The 19,545-nt window shown below is 49.1% G+C and overlaps 10 protein-coding genes across 10 annotated transcripts; 3 read left to right on the top strand and 7 right to left on the bottom strand.

Moving 5' to 3' along the window:
* Positions 1-66: 66 nt before the first annotated feature.
* EDB82DRAFT_83574 (ubiquitin-related domain-containing protein) lies at positions 67-888 on the bottom strand. Its single transcript, XM_065610062.1, has 4 exons — positions 655-888; positions 542-596; positions 391-473; positions 67-332 (listed from the first exon to the last, which is right to left on the bottom strand). The coding sequence occupies exons 1-4, from the start codon at positions 663-665 to the stop codon at positions 239-241; spliced, it is 243 nt and encodes an 80-aa protein (XP_065465799.1). The 5' UTR covers positions 666-888; the 3' UTR covers positions 67-238.
* Positions 889-892: 4 nt separating this feature from the next.
* Positions 893-2,384, bottom strand: EDB82DRAFT_490196 (band 7 family-domain-containing protein). The gene is made up of 3 exons (XM_025729344.2): positions 2,022-2,384; positions 1,608-1,963; positions 893-1,555 (listed from the first exon to the last, which is right to left on the bottom strand). The coding sequence occupies exons 1-3, from the start codon at positions 2,260-2,262 to the stop codon at positions 1,235-1,237; spliced, it is 918 nt and encodes a 305-aa protein (XP_025588599.1). The 5' UTR covers positions 2,263-2,384; the 3' UTR covers positions 893-1,234.
* A 647-nt stretch (positions 2,385-3,031) lies between these two features.
* Positions 3,032-5,995, bottom strand: EDB82DRAFT_543805 (uncharacterized protein; the record flags this gene model as incomplete). The annotated part of the gene is made up of 1 exon (XM_025729355.1): positions 3,032-5,995. The coding sequence occupies one exon, from the start codon at positions 5,993-5,995 to the stop codon at positions 3,032-3,034; it is 2,964 nt and encodes a 987-aa protein (XP_025588600.1).
* Positions 5,996-7,747: 1,752 nt separating this feature from the next.
* On the top strand, positions 7,748-8,950 carry EDB82DRAFT_490193 (translation initiation factor SUI1). The gene is made up of 5 exons (XM_025729366.2): positions 7,748-8,086; positions 8,157-8,176; positions 8,240-8,327; positions 8,391-8,608; positions 8,670-8,950. Exons 1-5 carry the CDS (start codon positions 8,026-8,028, stop codon positions 8,865-8,867), a joined length of 585 nt encoding a protein of 194 aa, XP_025588601.1. The 5' UTR covers positions 7,748-8,025; the 3' UTR covers positions 8,868-8,950.
* Positions 8,951-10,375, bottom strand: EDB82DRAFT_490189 (Borealin N terminal-domain-containing protein). The gene is made up of 3 exons (XM_025729370.2): positions 10,104-10,375; positions 9,774-10,053; positions 8,951-9,725 (listed from the first exon to the last, which is right to left on the bottom strand). The coding sequence occupies exons 1-3, from the start codon at positions 10,297-10,299 to the stop codon at positions 9,116-9,118; spliced, it is 1,086 nt and encodes a 361-aa protein (XP_025588602.1). The 5' UTR covers positions 10,300-10,375; the 3' UTR covers positions 8,951-9,115.
* Positions 10,376-10,513: 138 nt separating this feature from the next.
* On the top strand, positions 10,514-11,765 carry EDB82DRAFT_490188 (uncharacterized protein). The gene is made up of 2 exons (XM_025729371.2): positions 10,514-11,042; positions 11,096-11,765. The coding sequence occupies exons 1-2, from the start codon at positions 10,752-10,754 to the stop codon at positions 11,669-11,671; spliced, it is 867 nt and encodes a 288-aa protein (XP_025588603.1). The 5' UTR covers positions 10,514-10,751; the 3' UTR covers positions 11,672-11,765.
* EDB82DRAFT_490187 (Sybindin-like protein) lies at positions 11,766-12,758 on the bottom strand. Its single transcript, XM_025729372.2, has 4 exons — positions 12,585-12,758; positions 12,392-12,535; positions 12,215-12,337; positions 11,766-12,139 (listed from the first exon to the last, which is right to left on the bottom strand). Coding segments are annotated over exons 2-4 (453 nt in total). The 5' UTR covers positions 12,394-12,535; positions 12,585-12,758; the 3' UTR covers positions 11,766-11,811.
* A 289-nt stretch (positions 12,759-13,047) lies between these two features.
* Positions 13,048-13,641, top strand: EDB82DRAFT_521409 (HRDC-like protein; the record flags this gene model as incomplete). The annotated part of the gene is made up of 3 exons (XM_025729373.1): positions 13,048-13,277; positions 13,332-13,459; positions 13,520-13,641. 3 exons carry the CDS (start codon positions 13,048-13,050, stop codon positions 13,639-13,641), a joined length of 480 nt encoding a protein of 159 aa, XP_025588605.1.
* Positions 13,642-14,122: 481 nt separating this feature from the next.
* Positions 14,123-16,380, bottom strand: EDB82DRAFT_83464 (uncharacterized protein). Its single transcript, XM_025729374.2, has 3 exons — positions 15,459-16,380; positions 15,072-15,404; positions 14,123-15,023 (listed from the first exon to the last, which is right to left on the bottom strand). The coding sequence occupies exons 1-3, from the start codon at positions 16,246-16,248 to the stop codon at positions 14,401-14,403; spliced, it is 1,746 nt and encodes a 581-aa protein (XP_025588606.1). The 5' UTR covers positions 16,249-16,380; the 3' UTR covers positions 14,123-14,400.
* A 406-nt stretch (positions 16,381-16,786) lies between these two features.
* EDB82DRAFT_490179 (uncharacterized protein) lies at positions 16,787-18,264 on the bottom strand. Its single transcript, XM_025729375.2, has 2 exons — positions 17,544-18,264; positions 16,787-17,473 (listed from the first exon to the last, which is right to left on the bottom strand). Exons 1-2 carry the CDS (start codon positions 18,208-18,210, stop codon positions 17,136-17,138), a joined length of 1,005 nt encoding a protein of 334 aa, XP_025588607.2. The 5' UTR covers positions 18,211-18,264; the 3' UTR covers positions 16,787-17,135.
* Positions 18,265-19,545: the final 1,281 nt, after the last annotated feature.

Here is a 19,545-nt window from a genome sequence, read left to right as displayed (position 1 = left end):
TAGTATTCCCATCTTGCGTATATCTTCTAAATAGTGTCGATTTCTGGCAAGAGCGTTCTGCGCATCCTTAGCATCCAGCTGACTCGATATCGTGACTCCTCTGGTTCGACGGCTGGTGTATATTGCGTGTGTTCGTGCGTCCTCCCTTGGTATATATGATCCTTAAACTCTCGTAGTGAATGCCCTATGCTAGGAAATATGAACTGCCTTGACAGTTCAAATTATCGTTAGATACTATCTATGCTAGCCATCGTCCACCTCTAAGGGCGAGGACGAGATGCAGAGTGTCTCCGGCAACGAGGTTGTATTCGGCAGCGGTCTTGTCGTCGGTCCTGGGCAAGGCAAGTCAGTAGGCTGGTGAGTATTTGCGAGTGGTTGTTTGTAACGTACATTTGCTTGCCGCCATGGATGAGTCGTTGCTGAACAGGCGGGATACCCTCCTTCTCCTCAACCTTCTCCTTGATTTGCGAGACCTGCAAGCAGTCAGTATAAGCCCATGCATCTCGTCCACTCCAAGTATGAAACGCCCGCCCAATATTACCTTGTACTCTGACTCAATATCGAGCTCAATCTCCTTGCCAGTCAATGTTCGGACCCTGTTGAATCGCAAAGTTAGCCGCGTGCCTGCATGACGTCGAAGTTTCGGTGACGTACTTGATCAACATGTTTGCGGTTGTGGTATGGTATTTGGGTCTAATGTGTTCGGGGGGTTCCTATTGTAATTCGTGAAGAAGAGAGAAGAAGACTGTCGTGCAGGTTTCGAGTATAGGAGGCTGATGGGAAAGTCTGAATGCTGGACGCTGTTGGGCTGACTGAGCTCGGATCGATGGTGGGGTTCTAGGCTAACATTCACGGAAGGAGGGGCCACTCTGGTACTGGGGATGGCGGTTGCCTCGACTGCCTACATACTTCAGATACTATTGGTGCTTTTTTATGTTATGATTTTCATGAGGCTTCACTAACATTTATAAATGTCTTTATTCACTAATGCATGGGCATCCAGTCTGGTCTCGACGTGATTGACTGGCCCTGTTTATGTAGTACATTATTCGCTAGTAGTTGAACATTCCAAACGTGACCAATTTACAGCAGAGCAGAATAGGTAGTTTTCTTTTACTACCTCATTATTCATAATAGTACAACCCTTTCGGTAGGTAGACATACAGTGGAGAGTTACATTAAACCTAATAAACACCTCTTTTCATCTTCCACAGCTCGCCCGTCAATTATCCGTTTAGCTCTTATCGTTTCTGTCGAAAACATTGAGACCCAGACCCTCGGAATCAAGCATCAGCCTGTTCTTGGAGCCAGCCTCCTGAAGCTGAGCAGCGATCTGTCGAGCGTTCTCAATCTTCTTGAGCTCCAGGTAGGCCTTGTTCTTCTTGATGGCCTCACCAATCAGTTCAGCAGAGCGGGCCTCACCCTGTGCCTTGACAACCATGGCCTGCTTCTCCTGTCGTGCCTTGTCGACAACAAAGGCGGCTCGCTGGGCCTCTTGTTGGGCAACCTGCTTAGCCTCAACAGCGGCAGTGAATTCGGGGGAGAAGGCGAGGTGCTGTCGCAGATTAGCCAGAAGTTCAAATTGAGCTTGCAAGATTAGAACATACAGTTAGAGAGACATCATCAAGAAGAATGTTGAAGCGGGCAGCTCGTCGAGCAAGGTTCTCTCGCACCAGTCTGGCGACGTTCTCTCGCTGTGTAATGAGCTGACTGGCATTGAATTGAGCAACAACACTCTTGAGAACCTCGTTGACAATAGAGGGCAGCACACGCTCATCGTAGTCGGTACCTAGTGTTCGGTAGATCTGGGGCAGAGCATCGATCTGGGGACGTGAAAGCACACGGCAGGTGATATTGACCATCTGCAAGTCCTTGGTGCCGGTCAAGGACGCAACGTTGCGTGGCTTTGCTCGGACATCGTACACAATAGGAGTCTCAAACCAAGGAATGTTGATGTGTGTTCCTATAATTTTCCCATGTCAGTCTCTGAGCCGGATCGTCCGATATAATTGTTTTTGTACCTTCGTTATAGATCTCCTTGCTGACACCAGTCAATCTCTGGTACTTGATGGCTCGTTGGCCACCATCGACGTTGAAAAGCGAGTTCGACAGAAACAGAGCACCACCGGCGAGCAAAAGACCACCAGCAAGGGCACCACCGGCTGCTCGGGGCATCTGAGGGCCTCCTCCACCACCACCACGAGCTTGCTGCATCTGTCGGAGACGGCGCATGGCCTCCTCTTGCCAGTTGTTGTTCGACATTGTAAAGTTTAGGTTTTCGGAGCGAGAGTGGACGAGTCGAATCGAAGTAGGATGCCGACGAGGGTGGTGATGCTTTTTTCCTAGGCGTCCGTGTAGTCGTCAATGATGGTGATGGGTCATGGAGCTGCGATTGAAGCTGTCGGCTATGTGGGTCCCCTCTTTTTGCCCGCCCGACCTTTCCCGTTTTAGAATCAGCATTTATCCAATCGCCTCTTGCCTTTTGAAGACACGAGATACCTCAAAAGTCATGTTATTTACTATGATTTTTCATAATGTCATTTAAAGAACACTAGAGTCTGTTGATAATTATGAAAGTGCTTGAAGTAATGGACGGATAGCCCAAAAGCCAGTCGAAGATGAATGTATATACGAAATCCAGTCAAAGACAGTACGAGTCAATCTTATAATACTTGCCTTGGCAACTTTCATCACCAGTCACCAGTCACACTCCAACGAATATTGGTTGAATAGATATTTCATACAAAGGAAATTTCTCCCGTCAAGGGAAACCAGAACATCATGTTCTGCACTATTTACAATGGTATCTGTAAGTACACAACATGGATAAACCCCATTCGCCAAACACATGCAGCCTAACCTGATACCCATTATACGTGAAAGCGGCGTTCACGCATCCCGTCATCCCTTCATACTTAATTGTTCTGTATCTTTTCGTATATACGAATTCCAAAAGCAAAATTTCATCTATATCTGTGAAATTTCTCGCGCTTATTGACAAAGGAAAAATAATTTCTTTATACATCACAGATCACTCGCGGAGAGCAATCTTGATGGTCTCGGTGCCAGCCTTGGGCTTCTGGGCATAACCGTTGAGCATTCGGAAGCCGGACTTGCAGTTTCGGCCTTCCTCGAATACAGCGGCGACACCATCTAGACACTTGCCAGCCTCTTCCATGGCAGTTCCAGTAGTGGTGGTATCGGCGAGTCGCAGCTCACCAGCAACCTTTTCCATCTCACAGCGGAGGAGCCATCGCTCCCAGTTCCAACCGCCAGCAATACTACAAGCGCTGGCAATGTCATCACTGCTTCCCATCACCATGGCGTCCATCTGACAGGTCTTGACGTCCTGTCCATCGGGGCTATCCTTCATGGGAGGAGTGGGGGGCTTGTACATGCTTCGCCTGGCGCCCATTGGAAGACACATCCAGATGCGACGAGTATCTTGGAAGCCGGCGCGGGCTAAACGGGCAAGCCAGAGCTTGGTGGGGTTGGGATCATATCCCAGAGTCTTGAGAGCAAAACCGAACTCGACGCTCTTGGCTAGTCCGACGGGACCAGCGTTGATGATGTCTGAGTCAAGAAGGGAAAAGTCGAGGTAGCCGCCAGGCTTGAGGACACGCATGCACTCCTTGAGGCAAGTGTCCCACTCATCTTCACCGTTCTCGCCAAAGAGCTTGAGGATGCTGTGAAGTTCTCGAGCAGAAATGAGATCAAACTGGTTGTCCGCAAAGGGGAGGCGAGAGAACTTCTCAACGGCGACTTGACGGTGGTTGGGAGGACCGCGGACGTTACAGTTGGAGAGTTGACGAATAGACTTGGTGGTGACGGTGTAAACCTTGGTGTTGGGGAACTGGAGCGCGCAGTGCCACGCCCAGTCGCAGGTGGTCTGTCCACCAAGATCGAGAACCCTGGCGCGCTCGCGGACAACGCCGCTCTTGTTGGGAGCAGCGCGAGAGAGACGAGCAAGTCTCTTGGTCACTGGAGCAGAGATCAGGCGTCCACCGTTGAGCATCTTCATAGCGGCAACGTGCCAGGCAGCAACGGTCATCTGGTTCATGGCCTCGACCTCCTTCTCATGTCGGAGCTTCTCGGGATCATCAACGATGGTGTCATCACCGCGAGCAACGTTGGCACTAAGTCGCTTCTTGGCGGATTGGGGAACAACACTGAGCTGGTACTTGCCGAGAAGCTGGTTACGGTGGGATTCTCGGAGAGAAACGCGTTGGGCCTGGATGGCCTCAAAGCGAGCGAGCTGGTGAACAAACACATCTTGGCGCTGGATGCGAATGATGTAGTCTTGGAATGCTCGGTAGTAGGCAGACTCACGGCGGACGAGCATGGAAGGCAGACGCTTGGGGTGATCAGATGTCGAGACCAGGTTGGAAAAGCGAACACTCTTCTTGAGGGGAGCAATGGACTGCTCAGGCTGGACCTTAAGGGGAGGGAGCCCGCTCTGAACCATGGAGGGCTCGACCTCTTCTTCGGCCTCCTCAGCAATAGTGTTGAGACCACCATCATCCTCAGAAGTGTCATCCTGGACACCGCGAAGGTAAGATCGTTGGGCCATGAGCCAGAGCTCAGTACGGTCAAAGTGAGAGAGTGCCTCCTTTTGTTGTTTGCGAGCATAGTCGGGATCGTAATCAACGACAATCTCAGTAGGGACATCTTCGGCTTGAGGAGAAGCAGGAGCGGCGGCAGACTCGACAGTGGAAGGGGCGGTCTTGTGCTCAAAAACTGGGCGAGCAGTGGGCATATCATCTGAGAAGTCGTCCTCCTCCTTAAGCTCAACTACCTGTTCAACGATGGGCTCGGTAGGAGCGGGGGTGAATCTGACGTTACGGTAAAAGTCCTCGACGAAGTCCTTGCGCTTGGGAACAGAGGGAGCAGAAACATCTGCGTTCCAGGGGCATCGGTAGAACTGCTCGGCAGTGGTCGATGTAGGCGGTGGCATGTCCTCAGGAGACTTGGAGGGCATGTGCCATGTGTTGCGGGTTCGTGGAGACAGACCAGAGAAAAATCCGCCTGGAGAGGGGATATCAAGCTTGGTCAAGTCGGCCAGAGACTGACGGTTTGTGTTGGGAGAGAAAGCCCTGTTGATAGTGGACTGCGGCTGAAAACTAGTAATGAGTCGCAGTGGTTGTTGTCGCATCTCAACAATTTGGTGCGCAGGCTGTTGCTCGGGAACCTCGAGGACCTGATATGGCTGCTCATGGGGGTTTTCCTCGCCGCTTGCAAGGGCTTGAAGAGTAGCCAGGGCACCAGGCTGGAGCTGGACGCCAGCCCAAGCATCATCCGTAACTGATTCCTCATTACCAATGATGGGCGTGGGCGGTGCGCTCATTGCCGCGAGCTGCTCTGAAGTCAAGCTGCCATCCAGGGACGGAGGTGCTGACATTGTTGGTGTTGGTACGGCGTGCTGTTCGTGCATGAACTCCATCTGAGCGGGCGACATGGTGAGTTTGACGGATGGAGTCAAAGGGACTGGTGAAGTCAGAGACTTCTTCATGTTATCCACAGCAGACCACGACTCGACAGAATTGTCGCGGGTTGCTGGAATGACAAGCGGAGTGGGCTGCTTTGTCGGGGCCTGCCTCGACTTAGCAGATGCCCTTCTCCGGACCATATCATCCTCATCATCCGTCACATCGTAGAGGTCCTCAAACTCGGTGGCCTCGGTGGCAATACTTTGGCGGTTCCAGGGATTGCTGGAGGTTGTTGGCGAAGTGTCGGTAGCCGAGTCAGCTGAGGGTGAAGATGGTAGAACCGGAGCGGAGAGATAATGCATCCCCCTTGGTGTCGGGAAGTGATCGCTCATCGGTGTCAACCAAGCCTCGATCTTGAGTTGAGCATTGCCGGTTCGTCTTAGTCTGCGACCTCCGTTCTGGGTCATACCATCGTCACTATCCTCCTCGATTATAGGATTAAGCCTCCCCCTGTGCTTCCGAGCCAGCGAAGAGTCCAGGGGGTAATATCGGTTTTGTGTGTCGGCCATGTTGCGTATATATATCAGCTATTCCTGATATCTGACAATAGCCCAAGGGCTTAACGCAACAAACAGGCTGATTGTATTACTGTTAGTGTGAATAATGGGGGACGGCCTGCGTCAGTATTAAGTTGTGTAAAACGACAGGATGCTTCGATCAACGAGGCTCTATACGGATCTGTGAAGTGATACAGCACGGAAGGCTGAAGATGGTAAGAAGTGAATGTAGACGAGGAAGGCCAGGCTTCTGGCCGGGGAGTGTCAAAGTCTTAAAGCCCGAAGGCTAGACTAGTCTTGCTCAGGATCATCAAGGCTCGCTAGAGCGGCTATCCAAAGTGTGGGCTCATAACGAGTTGGGTTGGGCGGCACGCACTGCACTTGCAGTAGCACGCCGGCCACCGTACTGTAGCTCAGGTGGGCCGATGCATCGGCAGACATCCACTGAATGATGTGTGGCGGAGGCGGGGGCCATCAGAGCGCCAATATCGCGTTGAAGAAGCTGACTGGCACATAAGGCTGCGAGAGCAAGGTGAGGTCTGTGTTGGCGGTATACAAGACAGGAAGAGGTTGCATCAAGGTGGCATCGATTCCCGGTCGCTAGGTCGGTTGGTCCCCGCTACCGAACAGCTAATAACCTCAAAGAACCAATGAGGGAGAAAATCGTGGGCTTCTATTTTTGGTTGACACCGATTGACAGGGGTAGAACTTGTTGCGCGCGCGAAAGCTGTGATGACTGTGACAGCCGTGAGAGACCATTGGCCAGGCCACCACCCTACAGAGCCAATAAATGATAGGGGTTGTTTCTTCGGCGGCTAACTGCCCCTTGGCATTGTTTGTACATCGCCAAATGCATCATCATCTTTGTGACAGCACTGCCTAAACGCATGAAGAGAGAGACCATAAGGTCGCTTGATTGAGACAAGTCATGCAACAGAGCCAGCCCAAAGGGGCGATTTCCGAACTTGTCGCATGTCGTTTATTCAATCTCATTGTCGATTTCAATATTTCACTGGCCATTAATTGTTCATTCTGATCTGATGGCGACCACTTTGGGAGACCGTTGTTTGATCGATCAAACGTCTAGAGATGAGGAAGGCGCCGAATGTAATCCACCGTTGCCTGATATTGGTAATCCGGGACCAGACATCAAACATTCTACAATAGTCATCCCTATAAGTGAGAGAAGTGACGTAGTTCATCGTGGCTTGACATAAAGCTCAAAAGAAGAGGTCGACGACCCTAGCCCTTGGCGGTTTGACTCCTGTCCATGGGTCTAGAAGAAGTAATTAGTCCGTCAGATTGTACGTAGTAAACGCGCATATCATTTCAATGTAACCAAGTTAGCGTCACCAATCTGTAGTTGGTCATTCTCGTCACGTCGTGTTGCATAGGCAAATCTCGAGATACTGCAGGGTTTGAATTAAGCGCGGATAAACTCGATGGTCTGTGGAGTTCGTGCTTTCGGAGAATAAGACTTTCCGGATTGTAAGCAAATCTCTAAACGCTGGATGGGAGATACTAGGAAGTTCGTTCATTTCATTGCTATGTCAAGAGCACATCATGTAGTGATGAACGATCACTGATAGAGCATAATAAAACACCGGTCAATTGCGACAAAGGTTAGTGTCGATGTGGAATCTAAAAGATGGATTGAGTAATTTCAAAGTAAAGTCAAACGTGTGAATTATTAAGTACATAAATGAAGCCATCAAATGAAATAGATGCCGTATTTTGTTCAAGTCTAGGGTGACCACTATGGATGGAATATGAAGCTCAAAATTGTTAGTGCAACCTGCCTCAGGCTTGAAGCTCCGACCGCCTTGCCTGCCCGTACTAAAGGTTACGAAGGTACGTTCTGGCAAGGCTTGATTGAGCCCAGTTTCGTTAGGTGAAGTGCCCCTCCATGAAATTTACCCCGCCATAGGTTCAAATCCACAGGTATCACAAGCAACGCGATCATTTAAACAAGACACGCATTTTTCTTGGCCTCAAGTTCTATCCAATATCGACTCAAGGACAATAACAAGTTTAAAATCTTCATGGCAGACGTGGAACAGCCCGAGGGCGAGCCTCAGAGCCGTCATGTCACCTACTGTGGTGGTACGTTCACTCCCCCAAGTCATGACGCGAAAACGAGAATCGAGACAAATCTAACTGCGTCACGTTATAGTCTGCACTCTGCCCCCAGAGGTAACGACCCATTTACAAGTCAATTTCGAGAGAACCCTTCCAACTAAATGATCGCCCAAGTAGTACTGCGAGTATGGCGGAACAGTCAAGAAATGCCAAGAATGGTTAGAAAAGAATGAACCAGAGTTGTACAGCCGCATCTGGTCAGCAGGTACGTGACTGCGGAGGCTGGTTGAACAATATGGACATGTGATAACAATAAACGCATCTACAGAGGCCCTTGAAGCCGCTACCGCATCGCTATCCGTCGAAGCCCAGAAACGAGCCGCGAAGGATGCACAGAAGAAGACTGCAAAGGCTGAAGCCGCCGAAGCAAAGCACGCTGATATGTTGGCTAAGAGCATGATCACGATCAAGCGCATCGAGCGAAACAAGAAGAAGTTTGTCACCGCTGTGATAGGATTGGAGGCATTTGATTTGGAGCTGAAGAAGGTGAGCCCACTACGTATATTGTTTCGTGATTAAAGAACAACAATACTCAACATCATCGCAGGTCGCCAAAGATCTTGGAAAGAAGTTTGCTACGGGAGCTTCAGTCACCAAGCTCCCCGGTGGTGGAGACGAGATTGTCGTACAGGGTGATGTCAGCATTGAGCTGGAGGAGTTTCTGCTTGAGAAGTACAAGCACATACCCAAGGATCACATCGAACTTGTCGAGGACAAGAAGAAGAAGAAGGCTACTCCCGCATAGACTGGACGGGGATATATACCAAAAGGCATTTCTGATTTAAAATAGCCTAAGGGGGTTTGTTCATGAAAATTTGCGCTCTTCTTTTATAGGCACACGCAGTTTCAAACAATATCGTAAAATAACCTGGAGCTTGCTTTCCCATGCATCACGACTCGCCTAGTCCTTGAACGCCATACCATGTACCAAGATAAAATGACCAATACACCAACTAAGTCCCAAGTCTCATGTGCTTTTCATCACGGTCTATTCTATGCCCGTTTCCGCAACACTCGTCCTGTGCCTGTGCTTGCAGTCGAAGTATTGGCCTTTGCTGCCGTTGTCTTGCGCACTGATCCTGTTGCACCCCCCTTACGCGAAGCTGAGGCCTTCTTTGCTGGGCCCCCCTTTCTTATCACTGTTCCGTTGCTGGCCTCGCTTGTATCACTGTTGGCGATAGACCTGCGCCCTGTCCGCGTGGCTGGCCGCGAGACTGGGGGCCGAGAAGTTGCGTTTGCAGGGCCTTTCTTATTCCTCACTGCAGCAGCGCTACTGGAATTTGTGCTTATGTTTGAGGATGTGGTGACCTTTCTTGTTATGCCGCCGCGTGAGGCTTTTGCCTTTTCCACCATGCTTGAGAGCATATTCGCAGCAGCAGCTGAACGAGATAGTGAAGGGTTCTTCATTGGTGAAGCAGGTCGCGCAATGCCGGATTTGATAGGGGAGACTGGTCGGTTTGTCATTCGCGAGTTTGACGAAGTTGGTGAAAGAACCAGTGCAGGTCGGACTTGAGACACATCTCCATTTGGTACACCTCGGACCTTCTTCTTGGCATTTTCGTTATGCTCGATTTCGTTCTCCTTATCTCCCGAGATAGCATCACTTCGAGTTTGTTAGCACTTGGCTTTGAAATACTGAATGTGCACAAACCTCATGCGCTTGTTCATACGCGTCGAAGACTTGAAGTTGTGCGCGCTGTGTTGGGCCTGTTTGACTGGGCTTGTAATTCGTGCTGTTGTTGGGGGCTTCCTTATAGCCGCTGATCTTGCGGTTCGTTGTCTCTCTTGATCCATATACTTCTGCAGCAAGTCTCCCATCTTGACATTCCTCATTGACATGGGGATTCTGTTGAGTCGCATTTCAATACGTGAGCGCGCAGTTGTGGCCATATAATTGTATTGAGCCCTTAGTCGACGAGCGCGTTCGGTGACTGAAGAACGGTTAGTCGCGTGAAAAATTTCTGGTTCGATGTTCTCATACTCTCAAGTTGCATGTTGTCGATCATGGCCTGCTTCTGTTGCATCGTGATGGTACCGGCTGTTCGCTTTTTGATGGGACTTGGTGGGTGCGCTGTAGGGCTTCCAGATCGTAGAGGAACTAATTCGGCCGCAGCGGTCTTGGAAAATGAAGGGGAGCCCTGACCCGAAGATCTTGTTCTTGGTCGTGTAGGAGCCATTGTGTTGTGTATTTACTCTGGTTGTTTACTTTGTGATAAATTAAGAAGTGTAGAATGTCTAAAGTTGCAATTGTCTACCCCAGGCGCGTTGGTTTAGAGGTGGAGCTGCGGGAAGTAAACAAAGTGTGTGGGTCTTAGCATTAGGTAATCTGTCTTAGCTTCCCTGACGCAAGCATTTGGTAGGGGCTACCCAGTAGGTAGAACTACTCGATACTGCACACATATCTCCGCGGCAACCAAGTAGCTCTACCTTTGGACCGTACAGCTGTGCTCCGCCAGGCTGAACTGCCTTACGACACTGGGAGCTTCACTTGCTTCTAGCCTTCTCACCTCCAACCGAAGCTCGACATCAACCAACACCTGTACATCTCTACCCGTACTTTTTTCTCGCCTCTCGACAACTACTTACTCAAAAGTATTCTTCATTGCAGAACAAAAACAAAACGCCCATTATGGTTCTCGAGGCGGTTATGGTTGTCGTTGACAACAGCGAAAGCAGCAGAAATGGCGACTACCAACCAACACGATTCGATTCGCAAGTAGATGCCGTCAACATCACCTTCCAGTCTATTACACAAGGAAACCCTGAATCATCTGTTGGGCTTATGAGCATGGGTGGCAAGGGACCTGAGGTGTTGGTGACGCTCACCACTGAGCAGGGCAAGATCCTCGAGGGCCTGCATCGAACGAAGAAGAAGATTGGAGGCTCCTCTCATCTGAAGACAGGTATCCAGGTGGCTACTGTAAGTCGCATACGCTTCTTCGTAATCTCACGCATATATTAATACTTTCTTAGCTTGCCTTGAAGCACCGACAAAACCGATCCCAACGTCAACGAATAATAGTCTTCGTCTGCTCCCCTGTTGAGGAATCAGAGAAGGAGCTCACCACACTCGCCAAGAAGATGAAGAAAGCCAATATCTCAGTCGACTTTGTTTTGTTTGGCGATCTCGACGACGACAGCACCAAGAACAAGCTGCAACTGTTCATTGATACGGTCAAGACCAATGAAGGCTGTCACTTGGTAGTCATTCCTCCTAGCAGCAAGCTACTCAGTGACCAACTCGTTTCTTCGCCCATTCTTCTGGGTGAAAACGCTGGTGGATCCGGCGGAGCTGGAGGTGCAGGCGGTGGCAACGATGAATTCGAGTTCGGTTTCGATCCTGCGATGGAGCCCGAGCTTGCTCTTGCCCTACGCATGAGTATGGAGGAGGAGAAGGCCCGGCAGGAGAAGGCCGCTCGCGAAGAGGAGGAGGCTGCCAAGAAGGCCTCTCTAGGTGATGTCAAGGAGGAAGATGAGGGTCAGGGATCAAGCAGCAAGGACCAAGATAAGGACAAGAAGGGTGATGGAGACAAGATGGACACCTCATAATAGATTATGGTTCCGCTTTGTCAACATTGCAGAAACTGTACAATAGACACAGACAGGGGGTTTTAGATGACAAGAAGATTAAAGCCATTACGATACATGCATCCGTCCCTTAATTACACCGTAATCTATAAACTACCAATCTATCGGTTGTTGATCTCCCTGATGTATGATAGTAGTTTCCGGTCAAAGATGTCGCAGCGAACAGGCATCTCTAGGGAATAAAAAGGGTTCTTCATGACATAATCGGAGTAGAGATCGTAGATCTTCCGGATGGTGACATCAACGTTTGCCTGTGTTGTGTCGGTGAAGAGAAGGAACTTTGTGCCTGTCATGGTGTTGAAGCACTGCATGCGAAAGTTTTCTGTCTCGAGCACTTCTAGACCGGATGGTGGTTCTGGTCTGCTACCTGGAGGCGTTGCTTCTGGTATATTGTTGACTGGGTTGAGACGGGAGGTGATTGCATGAACACTGGAAGTCGATGTGAGCTTTCGTACGCTTGTGTAGAATGACGAAGTCATATTGGAGAGATCGAGGGAGGATTACCCGTGAAAGGTTCCAGCAAGGACCAAATAGTCATTTGTGCTGATCTGTTTGAGGCCCTCGTGGAAGTTTTTGTTGTAGACTAAGCCACCGGCCTTGTTGATAATGATGAGAGCAAATATAGTCCTGTGACACGGTTAATGATGTGCCCTCTAAGCTTTCGAGGAGCAGCGTCCTTACATGATGTCCCGTCTTTCTTGTTTAACACAAGTACCCTAGCTTGTCGTCTGCGTGCCCCTGAGCCTCGTCCGTTTATTTATATCAAAGAAGGGACCATGAACGAGAGCAAGGGTGAGAATGAGAGGGATGAGGGTTGAGATGAGCCTGCGAGTACAGAATTAGTATCGCCTTTGCGTAGAAATGAGATGCTTACTTGAACAGTTACTTGTATTAAATCGTGGGCTGTAACTTGTAATAGATCTTTGAGTGCTCTCAAGTCTTGTTACAGTTTGATGGTGGAAGTATTTAATAAGGGTTGATGGATTGATTGACAAGACATGCTACATCTAGAGGCTGGAGGGGACCGCCACGCGACTCTCCTACCAACTGGAAGGTTTCACTTTAGGTACTTCAGGGAGGTACCTGGCCTAAACCCAGTAGCATTGTAGCCCCACTAATTAATTAAGTTGGGATACGTACAGTATCTGTCTCCGATCTCTCGACTCTTCCAGGCCCGTCTTTCAACTTTCATATCCATTATACCCATTTTAAACAAAGGCCCTTTCGCATACCGATCACCCTCACCACCCGCTGATTAGTTACGAACACACGAACTCCACGCGGTAGAATTACAGCTCCCACCTTTAACACGCTCTCAACATAAAACTTCCTTTGCGATGGACGATCAACAATTACCAGCGGCTCCTCAGCAGCCGCCCAAGAAGGTTCACCACCCTAGAACCTCACGACCCAAGCCCCCAACTCCCGGAAACGAGGAAGCCTCTGCGAATCTCAATCTCGGAGAGTTCCAGGATGTTGATACTCTGACACTCTCCGAAGCTGCTCTGGTTCTAAACGCTCTCCACGCCAAGCGAAAGAATGACCGCCGAAACGTTAACAACACCGAGTAAACAACCTCTGTGACTTCTGAATCGCGAACATAGAGGCTGACTGCGTATAGGATGTTGAACTCGACTCTCACCTACCTCGATAACTTTGCGCGATTCACGCAAAAGGAGAACGTAGAAGCTGTTGAGCGTCTTCTCAGCGCACACAAGAATCTTGCCAAGTTTGAGCGCGCACAGCTGGGTATGGCAGTCATGGCGGCCTGACGGCTTCACTTCAAGAATGCTGACCCTTTGTTCCTAGGCTCCCTATGCTGTGAAGGAGCCGACGAGGCGAAGACACTGATTCCTTCACTGGCCGACAAGATCTCGGATCAGGACCTTCAGGATTTGCTCGACGAGATTTCTAAGCTCCAGACTCGATGAAGCGCTCACTGCATCTACATAACGAGACTTTGTTCAAACTCAACACCAAACGAGGGCGTACTTCAACAGATTGGTATCTTTTCGCGGTGGTTGACGCGCGCATATTTATTCAAGTTCGAAGAATCAAAAAGAAAATTCTGGGAAACGGAAGTCGTAATTTTGAAGGATGGCGACTTTTTTTTAATTTAAACTCTTGCATTTGAGGCGCATAGCGGGTAAAAGGGGACACCGCATATTTTGTTTAGGGAATACACGATGGTCATAGTCCATGCAAGTATCAAGGTATGGCTCGAAATGTGCATCATTCCTTGCTTGTCAGACGGACTATCGGATATTTCCTGGTTCCTGTACTACTGATGTTTTTATGACAAACTATTAATAATTAGATTTGTTTCATTCTTGGTGAGTAGAATTAGATTGAAGATCTATCTATACATGTTTAGGTTGCAGGATTCTTGTTACAAGTACATGGACAGAGATGTCCAATAATAGCTATCGTCGTAACAGGCAAAGACTCGACAGGACCAAATGACACAAGCTATCTAGGTAGTATCCAAGAGACAAGGATGGCTTATATCGGTGCGACCAACACGCATCATATAGAGAGTTTCCAGGCTACAAATCTCCCTCCTTCGAGGTCGACGATAAGAAAATAGCGTAGATGAATTCAACGTCATGGCTTATAATTAACACTGATTTGAGACTCGATGATGGATCGAAATACATGACATTGCTGAATTAACTAACTACAAACTGTCCTCAGACCGAAACATTATCGATCGACTTGATAAATTCAGTCGCATAGCGATCCTGCTCAGCAACATATCTCGTAAACGCATCTTCAGTCTTGATCACAAACTCAGGAATCTGAACATTACCCTTCTTCCATACATACCCCTTTTTGCCCTCAGCAGTTCTCTCAAACCCACGTAGAGCCTTGGGCTTGTAACTGGAGACTTTGTTCATGCGGTACTGGACGCATGGATGAATCATCTCGTGAGTTTCACCAAGCTCGCGGCCCTTGTCGTCCTTGCTGTAGTTGCCAGGCGTTCTGTCAATCGAACCACTGGCAATCATGGCACCTGTGAAACTATCAATGATTGGGCCTGTTGCCCAGCCGCGGATGGTCTCTTCTGGGATCTTTCGCACGTCTGCCTTCTTGATGCCAGTGCGATCAAGTGAGGCTGCGATGCGACTTGTCAGCAAACCACCACCATAATCCTTCTCGTCCCCGTTTTGAATGTTAGTCAGGAGAGGCTTGAGGAGGTTGTAGCGATCTTGGACTGCTGATTTGCCAAGATCACCCAAGCTGCCGCCTTCAGCGAATTCAAGGAAGGGGGCGACCTGCTCGCACATCCAACCGAACGAGATGAGTGCAATTTCTACTTTTGTTAGCAAACTCAGAAATCACTATCTGCTTGTGGACTCACGTTCGAAATCGCTCTTCTTGTCTGTGAGAGGATCGTCATTTCCACCACCAATGTTAATGTGAACACCCGGGAACCAGACTTGCAGAAGCTCAGACCTGTTGTCACGCAACTGCTCATACATCTCACCATCGACGACAGCGCCCCATGCTTCTTGTAGCTCTTTCTTGCTGGCATTGGGAGTCTTGTAGACCTTCTCCCAGTCGGACCAGAGTTGCTTGACATCCTTGGCAGGCTTTGGGGCCTGGTCTTTGTTGGTTGGGAAGTGCCAAAGACTGGGCGAGAAGGGGCCTCGGTGTTCATCGAGAGCCAAGGCGTGGTAGGCATGTTTGATGTCTGAGTGAATGTCAGTTTTGAAGATCCAAATTTCTGATTCAGTCGTTAACTTACAAGGGCTAAGGTGAATGTTATGGAAGCCCGGCTCGGTGATTCCAATAGTCTTTTCGAGAAACTTCAAGTTGAAGCGCGTCCAGGGCAAGTCCGGAATCCCCAGGCTACCAACTGTGTCAAAAACACCGATAACTTTGACAAACCGTGAGGGCTCGGGTGCATCATGATGGGGAGGACTATCCCACTCAGACGGAACCTGAGATCCTCCGTTGGACTGTTTCTTGGCGGGAACGCCGTTGACCCATTCTAGATAAGCCTGCGACTTGCGGAAGTGCAAACCATCGGGGTTCTTCTGATACAGGGCGTACAGGTCTGGGAAGTCTTGGAGATCCCTAGGACAGACAATGCCAATGTCAGTGACGAGACCGGCTACCGCGCGAGCAGTGTACGCTCCGCGCGAGAAGCCAAAGCAGAAGATCTCGTCTCCGAGATTGTAGTTGAGGACAATGAAGTTGTAAGCTTCAATGACATTGCCTACAAACCCAATGCCTGTGCCTCCCTGTCGGTTGGCCTCTGTCTGACCCAGATCTCCGCTACCAATGCCTGCGTCATAGTATACTACCTGCTGCCAGACTTTTCCATCCTTGTCCTTGCCGCTGCGGGCAATAGAGCGAGCAAGTCTTGTCACGTTGGACGGGATGTTCTTGAGACCTGACACAGAGGATTGCCAAGTGCCGTCACAGCAGATGACGATGCGCTTAGGAGCAGCTCGGGCATCTTCTGTTGCTTCATGGTGAGAGCCATCCTCTAGAGGGAGGAAAGCTTTGGAGACTTGAGGCTCAGAAGGCATTTTGTAAAGTGATGTCCAAAAAGATGTAGAGAAAAGGGTTCTTGGAACTGAGAGTTAGGCACCACAGTCAATTGACCGTCTATCCTCGGATCTTATACCAATTTTCGTGCTGGACACCTGGGGGCACAGCCTGGTTTCTGCCAGGCTCCCGTCTTGGGTTTCTCCCTGCAGTATTTGAACTCAGCTGAAGCCACAGCTTTTGTGTCTCGGTCGGCAGTCTCAGATAGGCCTAATATACCACCTCCCCTCCATCTTCGGTAGATCATCATGCTGGATTGAGGGTTGTGATAGGCTCCTGTCGAGGACGAGGCAGTTGCGGTGAAACTACATAACAATCTGACAAGTGCTGCATAAAGGTGTTAGACATCAGCACAGATTGGTCAATCAGCGCATGGTGCATGGTGTCAGCGCAGAGAGTGCCTAGCACAAGCATTCTCGGCATGTAGCAAGCTCGAATCGAATGGTTCCGAGTATCTAAAGTACAGAGTAAGGCAGTCAGCTCTCCACTTCCAACATAAGCAAGTAATTATGTGATACAGCAGAAACGGAAGCTCACCCGATTCAGCCCCGAGGAGCGGGCCGCAAACGGGAAGAATGAACTGCCGTCTGTTACTAGATTTAATCCAATAGCAAAGAATACATATCATTATTATGATGAGTGAGGCTTGCGCAGAGCTTGGATCTGCATACCACCCTCGGGCAGTTTTAACCTATAGATCCTTAATTTGAGCTCCAAGTAACGAATCATGTCTTACAAAACACAAGGGAGAAAACGAGAGTATTCTCCGCACAACGCCATCAAATGCTTGTCACTCACTATGTGTTCACCTTTCCTGCCAAACCATTGACAGCCCCCCGATACCTCCTGTAATTACATCCTTCCATCCTTATTGACGTTGATTCGCATTTTCTCCTAGAGCTCGATATTGATTCCAGTGGTTGACGAATTGCTTTTGTTGACGATCCTCCAAGGTTGCGTTGAGGTTGGCACGAGGGTCTATGCAGCTCCCAGTCGCTGTGGGATATGCAGTTTGAGCGGAATGTCCAGAAACGGCAGTGTGTCCAGTATTCGAATTGGCTGCCGCGCGACTTCCCGGGTGAGACTCCTTCTCGTTACCGTCGTCATAAGTGACGGCAGGAAGCTCATGCACAACATTGTCAGTGCCATCCATCTCAAAAGTGCCACTGGGGGGCTGGAGGTGGTTGTCTACTCTGTCGATACGGCCTGCAGAGTAGGTTTAGCATTCGTTTCGGTAGCGATTCGTCGACGTCCGATGATGAATCTGGTAACATACCTCCAAACGGCGCAAAGGGGTCCTGGCTCCTGCGAGTGCTCTTGCGTGACAATATCCTGCTGAGATAGCTCTTCTCCCCCTTTTCTTCTAGGTAGTAGGGAGTGTTAGGGAACTCGATGTTCTTGGCCCTCCGACGACGTATGTAAATCACTGCACCGACAATCAGGCCTAGGAAAGTGACACCGCCGATGGCAGCACCAACAACAAGCCCGATTGAAGGCGATCCATTCTTGCTGTTCTCCCCGAGATAAGCACTCGGGGTACCCGTCTCAGTAGGCAAAGAGACAGATGTGCTCTCAAAGGATCCGGTAGGGAACGGCAATTGATCCGTACCGGCTGAGGTCACCGAAGTCAGGAAGCCGCTGGGTGTCGAAGGCCCCAGGCTGGTATATATGGTTTTTTTGTTGGTGACTGTAACGCGATGGGGGTTTGAAACTGTGCGAGTAGTGCCTGAGTCGGTCATAGTCGTGGGAAATAATGTGCGGCTTGCAAGTGAAGATGACTCCTCGTCTTCGGACATGGTGATGGAAACACTGGGTCTTCTTCGAGTCTCAAGAGTGGTTTTGGTATCAGGAACTTCTGAAATAAAGAACCTGGAAACAGAAGTTCCCATATCGCTAAGTACGGTAATAGATCTCCCGCGTGTAGTGGTCTCGGTATCAGACATGTCACTGGTTAACCATGACCCGGGTTCCGAGGTGACGGGGTCGTCGAGACAGCCGCGAGGCTTGATGCATGGATCGTGAGTACAACAACCGACGTATTTGAAATTAAAGTAACTACATTCGTAGTATTGTTTGTCAGCGCCGCATTCTTTCTTGTCGTCAACTCGTAGGATTTTGGTCATGATGGACAAACAGTACAGAAATGGGGGGCATGGGCTGTCAATCAAGGTAAGAATATATTGGTTTTGGCTTGCCTTGTTGGTATTGGTTTGCTTTGAAAGTTAGAATACGTTTTTGGTCGTCAAGCGAAGCCGCGTTTGATATACTATCGCATGGACCGTGAATCTGGGGAAAAGTGTTCACGCAACTGAGAGAGTCACTTTGCCCCCTTGTGAGGGCGGATCGTGTTATAGCTGATTTACGGAACGAGGCGAGTAAACGAGAAAGGAGAAAGTGAAGAGGGGAAAAGGATGAAGAGATGGTGTTTGTGATGTTGCAAGAGTTACGTTGGATGGGCCTTTTCCGTTTGTGCAGATGACGTCGAAATAGAAAGATGGAAAGGAGGAAGAAGTTTGCTGATTAGCAGTTGCAACTCGCCAGCTGCCAGCTGCCAACAGCTGCCGGCCAAACTTGCCTCAACACTTTACACCAAAGTAATAATCGAAAGAAATTGCTAGGAAATCGTATTGCAATAAGGCGTTGAGCTTACCTATAGAGTAACAAGTAACGGTAATCGAGTTACAGCTCTGGAACTTCTAAGAAGACTGGTGCAACGAGGCCAAGAATCAAATAATCACGAACAGGCCACGAGGAGGAGAGGGAGAGGTAGCTAAGAGGTGGTGAAGAGTATACATTACAAACCAAGATCAATATATGAAACCCTCTATTAGCTAATGCGATATTAAAAGGAAGAAGTGAAGAATAACAACAGGCCATCTATCTATTTATCAATGGCAGACTCAGCACAATACTTACACTCCCGAGAAGCGGTAAACCAGCTATCCTTTACCTCCACTCGACTCGCTACCTACTGCATAGTGCTAGTATCATATGCAAGATCTATCTCTAGACAACGTAACATGAAACGTTTTATTGATGTAGTACATCCAACTGCCATGGCAAGATATAGTCATACAAAGTATCTCATAGTGGCCCGTGTGCATCTTGTATCTATCTTGTACTTCCCCCTTTGTACTACCTCAATAAAAACACAAATTTATGAAACGAGTAATTAGGAACGAATGTGAATAAGCCCCCCAGTTCGATTCACCTGAATGCATATATAAAGCGTGCCTATCTATCTGAATGTCAATGTGCTATTCAGTCAGTCTTTCTAC

This window comes from Fusarium venenatum, assembly GCF_020744135.1.
Source record: "Fusarium venenatum strain MPI-CAGE-CH-0201 chromosome Unknown EDB82scaffold_1, whole genome shotgun sequence".
Lineage (NCBI taxonomy): Eukaryota > Fungi > Ascomycota > Sordariomycetes > Hypocreales > Nectriaceae > Fusarium > Fusarium venenatum.
Note: the sequence above shows the minus strand (reverse complement) of the source record. Positions and strands in the feature narration are given on the sequence as shown.

Bases quoted from the DNA above. Each gene is read 5' to 3' on its own strand.
- EDB82DRAFT_83574 (XM_065610062.1), bottom strand. The intron at 474-541 runs GTAATATTGGGC...GACTGCTTGCAG, and splicing joins ATATTGAGTCAGAGTACAAG to GTCTCGCAAATCAAGGAGAA. The intron at 333-390 runs GTACGTTACAAA...TGCCTTGCCCAG, and splicing joins ATCCATGGCGGCAAGCAAAT to GACCGACGACAAGACCGCTG.
- EDB82DRAFT_490189 (XM_025729370.2), bottom strand. From the start codon at position 10,299: ATGGCTCCTACACGACCAAGAACAAGATCTTCGGGTCAGGGCTCCCCT. The intron at 10,054-10,103 runs GTATGAGAACAT...ACCGTTCTTCAG, and splicing joins CGACAACATGCAACTTGAGA to TCACCGAACGCGCTCGTCGA. The intron at 9,726-9,773 runs GTTTGTGCACAT...ACAAACTCGAAG, and splicing joins CGTATGAACAAGCGCATGAG to TGATGCTATCTCGGGAGATA.
- EDB82DRAFT_490179 (XM_025729375.2), bottom strand. From the start codon at position 18,210: ATGTCTGATACCGAGACCACTACACGCGGGAGATCTATTACCGTACTT. The intron at 17,474-17,543 runs GTATGTTACCAG...CCTACTCTGCAG, and splicing joins CCCCTTTGCGCCGTTTGGAG to GCCGTATCGACAGAGTAGAC.
- EDB82DRAFT_83464 (XM_025729374.2), bottom strand. From the start codon at position 16,248: ATGCCTTCTGAGCCTCAAGTCTCCAAAGCTTTCCTCCCTCTAGAGGAT. The intron at 15,405-15,458 runs GTAAGTTAACGA...ACATTCACTCAG, and splicing joins TAACATTCACCTTAGCCCTT to ACATCAAACATGCCTACCAC. The intron at 15,024-15,071 runs GTGAGTCCACAA...TAACAAAAGTAG, and splicing joins CAAGAAGAGCGATTTCGAAC to AAATTGCACTCATCTCGTTC.
- EDB82DRAFT_490196 (XM_025729344.2), bottom strand. From the start codon at position 2,262: ATGTCGAACAACAACTGGCAAGAGGAGGCCATGCGCCGTCTCCGACAG. The intron at 1,964-2,021 runs GTACAAAAACAA...GGAAAATTATAG, and splicing joins CAAGGAGATCTATAACGAAG to GAACACACATCAACATTCCT. The intron at 1,556-1,607 runs GTATGTTCTAAT...AATCTGCGACAG, and splicing joins TTGATGATGTCTCTCTAACT to CACCTCGCCTTCTCCCCCGA.
- EDB82DRAFT_490193 (XM_025729366.2), top strand. From the start codon at position 8,026: ATGGCAGACGTGGAACAGCCCGAGGGCGAGCCTCAGAGCCGTCATGTC. The intron at 8,087-8,156 runs GTACGTTCACTC...GTCACGTTATAG, and splicing joins TCATGTCACCTACTGTGGTG to TCTGCACTCTGCCCCCAGAG. The intron at 8,177-8,239 runs GTAACGACCCAT...TCGCCCAAGTAG, and splicing joins TCTGCACTCTGCCCCCAGAG to TACTGCGAGTATGGCGGAAC.
- EDB82DRAFT_490187 (XM_025729372.2), bottom strand. The intron at 12,140-12,214 runs GTAATCCTCCCT...ATCGACTTCCAG, and splicing joins CTTGCTGGAACCTTTCACGG to TGTTCATGCAATCACCTCCC.
- EDB82DRAFT_490188 (XM_025729371.2), top strand. From the start codon at position 10,752: ATGGTTCTCGAGGCGGTTATGGTTGTCGTTGACAACAGCGAAAGCAGC. The intron at 11,043-11,095 runs GTAAGTCGCATA...ATACTTTCTTAG, and splicing joins CAGGTATCCAGGTGGCTACT to CTTGCCTTGAAGCACCGACA.